Genomic DNA, 6,700 nt, shown 5'->3' with positions numbered 1-6,700 from the left:
TGAAGAGGCAGTCAAAGGGTGAGAGCCAGGCTTGGAGCCCACTGCAAAGAGGCGGCTTTCCTTTCTCTTCAAGCTTGGTGTCCAGGGAGAAGCCCATTCTCTGGGGTAGGGGCCAGAGGGTCAGAATCTGCAGCAAGGAGGCCACAGGCACAGCCAGAGAGAGAGGACTGGAGGCATGGGCATCCCAGGTCCTGGCTGGAGTCCCTTCTCCCCACTGCTGAGGGAGGCCATTAGTGACACCAGAGACTCCTCTCTCCTCAGTTCCCACTGGCTCCCCTCTCCCTGCAACAGATGGGGGTACGAAGAAGCGGTAGGGGATGGGTTGTACAAGCTGTGGACAGCTGTGGACAACCTCTTCTGGTCTAGGCACAGAAAAATCTGTCGATGGGGAACCCAACACGGGCCTTGAGGCCCAGGAAACAGCCGACAGCTGTCTTCCGCCCACCAGGCGACCTCCAGGCCGTCCCCCGCCCGCCCGCAGCGACCTCGCTCCTCTCCCGTACCCCCACCCTTCCATTCAGGACCTGGTGCGTGTGTGTGTGGAGGGGGGGGGGGAATGGAGGGGGAAAACCTGTGGTGGCCAAAGGCTTGGCTGGCTGTTGGATAAGCAGCCCCTCTGGGCCGGGCCCCGCTGCGGCCCCGCCCCCGGAGCTCTGCCCGGGCGGTGCAGGCGCCGGGGGAGGGCCGGGAGGCTGGAATGCGCGGCGGGCGGGCGGGCGGCGGAACATGTAAGGACACATCCCGCGAGCTGCCGCCCAGCGCGCACGCCGAGCCCCGGGAAGCGATCGAGCCAGCGGACGGTGAGGCGCGCGGACCCAGCAGGCGCGGCGGGGAGGCTGGATCAGCGAGGAGGACAGCGATCGGACTGAAACACACGGTGGGCACCCGGCGGGCACTGCGCAGGCGGCGGTGTCCGGAGAGCGCGCAGGACCATCGGAGCGCAGGTGGAGAGCGCTCAGGGCCATCGGGGCGCAGGTGGAGCGCGCGCAGGGCCATCGGGGCACAGGTGGAGCGCGCAGGGCCATCGGGGCGCACGGCCAGCCAGCTTCGGCTTCGGGGCGGGGAGGGCCCAGAGTCCCGCGCCGCCGATCCCGGAGGGGCGCCGCGCCCGCCGCAGCCTCCGGCTTCCTCGGACCTCCGGGCGCCCATGACGGCGACAGCGGCGGCCGTGCTGAAGGAGGGCGTGCTGGAGAAGCGCAGCGGCGGGCTGCTGCAGCTGTGGAAACGCAAGCGCTGCGTGCTCACCGAGCGCGGGCTGCAGCTCTTCGAGGCCAAGGGCGCCGGCGGCCGGCCCAAAGAGCTCAGCTTCGCCCGCATCAAGGCCGTGGAGTGCGTGGAGAGCACCGGGCGCCACATCTACTTCACCCTAGTGACCGAGGGCGGCGGTGAGATCGACTTCCGTTGCCCCCTCGAAGACCCCGGCTGGAATGCCCAGATCACCCTGGGCCTGGTCAAGTTCAAGAACCAACAGGCCATCCAGACCGTGCGCGCCCGGCAGAGCCTGGGGACCGGGACCCTCGTGTCCTAAACCACCGGGGTACCAGCTCACCTTCATGCGCCTCACCACTGAGGTGCCTAGAGGTCACGCCAGGTAAGCCTTAGGCCCTCTTCCTCCCCTCCTCCGACCCTGAGGAGGAGAACCGGGGACCAGTACTCCACTGCAAAGCCAGACCATCCCAGGGAAAGTTCTGGGGCCAGTAGAATAGGAGCCCAGGAGACTGGTGGCCCACTCAGTCGAGCTGGCCTTTCTCCTAGGGCCCAGGGTCCTGAATATGACTCAGGGGTGAGAAGGGAAGGTGGGAACCCTGGGTCGGAGATCAGATGGGATCCAATGGGAACGGATGGGGGTGGGCGTTCCCACTGGCTGGTGGAGGCCCTAACTCAGGTCCAGGCAGCTGGCCTGAGCATTTCCTCAGGTCCCAGGCCTCTAGCCTCTACCCTCCCCCTCTCCCCTTTCCCCCCTCCCCCGTAGGGCTCCTAGACTGTGGCTTTCTGTCATCTGGGGAGAACCAAGGCTGGGAGATCAACCTACTCTCTGTCTGCTAGGGCGAACATGGAGTTTAGGCATTGAATTGAGGCAGTATAACCTTCTGTTGGTGAGCCTCAGCTCTAAGGTGGGACTCAGTGGAGGGCCTGGCAGGGCCTATCTGAGGCCACTGCTGTTGCGGACAGTGGCTTTGGGGCTGAGCTATTGGGAAGGCTGGGGAGCTGGGACCGCCCGAGGCAGACTGTGGCCAGGCCACCAGTACCTCTGCCTGCCCACGAGGGTCCTTTACTTAAGGCCCAGGGACCAGGGGAGAAGTTAGAAGAGGGTGTGGGGCTGGGTAGGTGCATGAGGACAGGATGGGGTCATGTGTTAGTATCTGTGATGTCTTAATTCTCTTGAGCAGCAGGGTAGAGGGTGGGGGTCGATTAGTAGTCAGGGCAGCTCAGAGGAAGGACCTAGAGGCCCTGGCACTCAGCCCAGTGCCCTCTTCCCCAGATACCACTCCCTCCCCATGGGAACGAGGAGCTGGGTTGAGGAAGGCTTGAGAAGTTTTCTCTTCTCCAGCAGACACCTGTGTCCCCCACACCCTCACTCCATTCCCACAGTACCCGGAGTACCTAACCCTGCACCTTCTTGCCCCGACAACTAGAGTCCTGTTGAGCCTGCGGCCCAGCTAGTACCCAGCCCCTTTGATCCTCTTGTTCATTTCCTCCCACATTGTGGGGAGGGTTGGCTAAGAGGCAGGGTGTAAGGCAGACCCTCTGAGCTGAGTAGATCTGCCTTGATTCCCTGAAAGCCTGGGGTGGGGGTGGGAGGAAGCAGATGCTACTGACCACAGCGAGTTGCACAAATACCCTTGGCCTTCTATGCTCAAGTTCATGATTCTGCATCTGTGGATTCTACCAATACCCTGGAGACTGAAAATAGCTGGGGAGGCCGGGCGCCGGTGCTCACACCTGTAATCCTAGCTACTCAGGAGGCTGAGATCTGAGGATCACTGTTCAAAGCCAGCCCGGGCAGGAAAGTCTGTGAGACTCTTTATCTCCAACAAACCACCAGAAAACCAGAGGTGGCACTGTGGCTCAAATGGTAGGGTGCTTGCCTTGAGCTTAAGAGCTGAGGGACAGCATCCAGGCCCAGAGTTCAAGCCCCACAACTGACCAAAAAAAATAAATAAATACATAAAAATAAGAAAATATCTGGGGGGGAAAAAGGTTAGAGTGAACATGTGCAGACCTTTTTCAGTAGGGCAACTTTTTATGTGTTATTTACATTATATTAAGTATAATGAGTAATACAGAGATGATTGATATGGAAGATATGCATAGATTATATGCAAAAACTATGATTGTGTAGTATGTATTTTATGTACACACACACACACACACTACATATTTAGTGCCAGTACTGGGATGAATTCAGGCCCTTGTGTTCTTGCTTGTCTCTTTTGCTTGAGGCTGTTGCTCTATCACCTGAGCCATACCTCCACTTCTGGCTTTTTTTTATTGGTTAAGCCAGCCTAGGCTGGCTTTGAATCTCCGTCCTCAGACCTGGCTTCCTGGCTAGCTAGGATTACAGGTCTGAGTCACCAGTGCCTGAAGATGATGTCATTTTACATGAAAGGCATAAGCATCCAGATTTTGGTATCTCTGGGGGCATTCTGGCACAGTCCCCTGTGGTAATGAGATGTGGCTGTATTATTTTTTCCTTGGCCTGGGGCAGTCTCTTGTGATGCCCCCAGCTCGTAGTTGATACTCAGTGATGCCCCTGCCCTAATTGCTCTTCTTTCTCCTCAGCTTCTCTGCCCACTTGGGCTGCTGGGGGCCTCACTGGTCCATGTGATGGGCGCAGCTGTGGTCATGGACCAAGTGTGGGAGATGGGCCAGGAGAGAAGGGAGGAAGACCTTGCGGGCTGAGGATGAAGATTCAGCTCCTGGACACTCAAGACTCTCATACCCAGCTCCAGGACTCCCAGCTGTGGACCCTGTATCACCTGTCATGGTGGAGAGCTGTCATCAGAGTGGCCCTCCATTGGTTCTGCAGACTGCTGTTGACCCCCGGCTCTGTGCCATGTCCCTTGTGGGGTGCCAAGCCGATGCCTCAGGACGGCAGCCTGGCATCTGGAGGACAAGCGCCTTTGGACAGCCTCGGGACTCGGCTTGAGGAGGAGCCGCCGCTGGGCCTGAGGCCCACATTTGGGAGGGGGTCTCCTGCTGCTTTTGTCCTTTTGGGACCCCCACCAATCCAGGCCCTCTCTTTGCACACTTCTTCTCCCACCTCTACCCCTCTTCCCCCCACGGTGGTGCAGGGCCTGGAGGTGGTGGGGGGTGGGGTGGGGGTTGGCCATTACCATTTCATGTCTATTTCCCAAATGAAGATGCCTGGCAGAAGGCAGTAACCCACTGGCTGCTGAGTGAATTTCTTTCTCACAAAGGCCCAGGAGCTGGGAGCATCTCCTTAGCCCACCTTCCCGGTTCCATTCCCTATTCTGAAATCTCTAGCCTGGATAAGGGGAGGTCCTGCAGGGCCAGCTGATGGTGGCCTCAATGGGACAAGAAGACCACAGTGGTCATTCAGGCCCCATGGATGCTGCTTCTCTAGAAAGTGACTGCCATGGTAGGAGGTAGCGCAGCCTTCTGAGAAGAGCCTTATTTCCCTGTCATTTACATCCTCAGGATTACCGTGAGAGAGTGAATCTTCCCTGATGGTTGAAAATGAATCATCAACATGGGAGAAACTGAGATGTAGAGAAATAGCTGTCCTGAGTTAGACTGAAACTTGATCTGGTACCTGGGTGCTGCCTCACTCTGGGATGGCAGCTCCCTCTTCTTTCCTCTGTCATTTGCCACGTCTGACCTTCCTGCTCCAGGGAGCAGATTTCTTCAGTCACCAGAAGGAGTAAGAAGGCTGAGGGGTCCCTCCAACAATTTGAGGTCTCTTTAATAACCTCTCTGAGCTTCTGACCCATCTCTTTCCCTTTCAGATTTTTTTCTCCTGCCTTCTAATCAAGATTTCCCTGCCTCTGGGTCCTAGGCCCTCAGTCCTCAGAAATATCTTTCACTGAAATGTGAACTGCACTTCACCATTGAACATGAATTTCTAATTCATAAAGGAACTCTTAGAGTTCATGTTCATTGTCTCCTTAAGGCTGTACCTGACCACGCCGTGGGTAGCTTTATCCTGCCATAGCAAATAAGCATCATCTTCGGTGTGGTGCTGGACCAGGACTGAGAATGAGCTGGGCTAAACCAGAGGGCTGTGTTCGATTGGTGATGTCTGCTGTGGGCTTTGGGAGCCCAGGTGTGGGGAGAATGGCATTGCTTACACAGGGTAGGAGATGGAGACAAGGTGGTTGCCACCCCTCCCTTGATACAAGCAGTGTGAATGGAACAGCTGGCTTCTCCATCCTTCTATAAGGCATTCTAGAACAGAATCCTTGCTATTGCAAGCAAATGGAAGGGTGTCTGATGGGAATTCAGGCATGAAGAAGAGAGGCAACCAGGCACTCAGAAATGGGAGTGTGTGAGCAGCTGTGATTAGGCACAATCATTCACAAACTGAGTGCCTCTTAGGGGACGTGCTCTCCTTCTGAGAAAATAGAGACAACAAAGACATGATCTCATCTGAGCCCAGTGTAGAGAGAAACCTCAACCCCAACTATGCCAATAGAGCCGAGGAAGCAGGCAATACTGCCCTCAGCAGAGCTGGGAGGGGTCATGGGAGCTGGGCTGCAAAGGGCGGCGGGGTACAGCCGATGGAGGCTGCTAAGGGCAGAGGGCAGGGGTACAGCCGATGGAGGCTGTTAAGGGCAGAGGGCAGGCTGAGTGGGAGAGAGGAGGCAGGCTCCAGTTTCTGGCACTCCTTATTTTTGCAGATCACTCAGCACAGCGTGATCTGAGTAAGCTTTGGTTCTTGCCCAAAGCCAGCTTTACTTTCCCCTTGCTAGAACAACCAAAGCTCTCTAAAATGCACTGCTATAAGAGACCCAGGCAGTAGTTGGTGCAAAATCCCTCTCTGTCTATCATCTATCAATTGTGCCAGTACTGGGGCTTGAACTCAGAACCTCCTGTTTTTGTGACTAAAAAGTCACTCAAGGTTGGCAAGCTACCACTTGAGCTACAGCTCTTTTATTTATTTATTTTTTGGGGGGTGATTAATTGGAAATAGATTTTTCTGTCTGGGCTGGCTTTGAACCTCAGCCCTCAGATCTCAGCCCCCTGAGCAGGTAGGATTATAGGTATGAGCCACAGGTGCCCATTGAGAGCAGTAATATATTTGAGTGGAGGGCTGCATGGGGATTCTCAAGGCGCACACAGTGCAAAGGCCTGGGGCACCCAGGTATTTGGGAGAAGACTGGGGAGTCTTTGCCTCTTTGAGGGAGAAGGGAGTAGCTTGCTTTCTGGGATCAGGGGTGCCCTCCTTCTGTGAACGTTGCAACTCTGGATCTCGAAGGAACAAAGGCCCTGGCCATTGGCATGCCTGGCTGGACAGCAGAGTGGGGTCAGGGTCCTTGTAGGGGCACCAACAAGCCCAGACAGTGGCAGCAGCATGCATGGGATGGAAAAACTTTGTTCAGTGGTGCCAGAGGATGCCGGGCGGCCAGGGAGGGGCCTTCGCCACTGACTGGCCTGGCCCTGGCAGCCCTGGCCTCACCCCCGCCTGATCCATGAGTCATCGATGGGAAAATGGGACAGGGCAAGTCTCAGCCAGGCA

At 56.8% G+C, this 6,700-nt stretch overlaps 1 protein-coding gene across 1 annotated transcript; it reads left to right on the top strand.

The window, feature by feature from the left end:
* The first annotated feature begins 691 nt into the window (after window positions 1–691).
* On the top strand, window positions 692–5,093 carry Phlda3 (pleckstrin homology-like domain, family A, member 3). Its single transcript, XM_013017258.1, has 2 exons — window positions 692–1,591; window positions 3,784–5,093. The coding sequence occupies exon 1, from the start codon at window positions 698–700 to the stop codon at window positions 1,526–1,528; it is 831 nt and encodes a 276-aa protein (XP_012872712.1). The 5' UTR covers window positions 692–697; the 3' UTR covers window positions 1,529–1,591; window positions 3,784–5,093.
* The last annotated feature ends 1,607 nt before the right edge of the window (window positions 5,094–6,700 follow it).

The sequence above is a fragment of the Dipodomys ordii genome, unplaced genomic scaffold, assembly GCF_000151885.1.
Source record: "Dipodomys ordii isolate 6190 unplaced genomic scaffold, Dord_2.0 Scaffold35, whole genome shotgun sequence".
NCBI classification, from domain to species: domain Eukaryota; kingdom Metazoa; phylum Chordata; class Mammalia; order Rodentia; family Heteromyidae; genus Dipodomys; species Dipodomys ordii.
The sequence above is the reverse complement of the archived record's forward strand: the minus strand, read 5'-3'. Positions and strand labels throughout refer to the sequence as shown.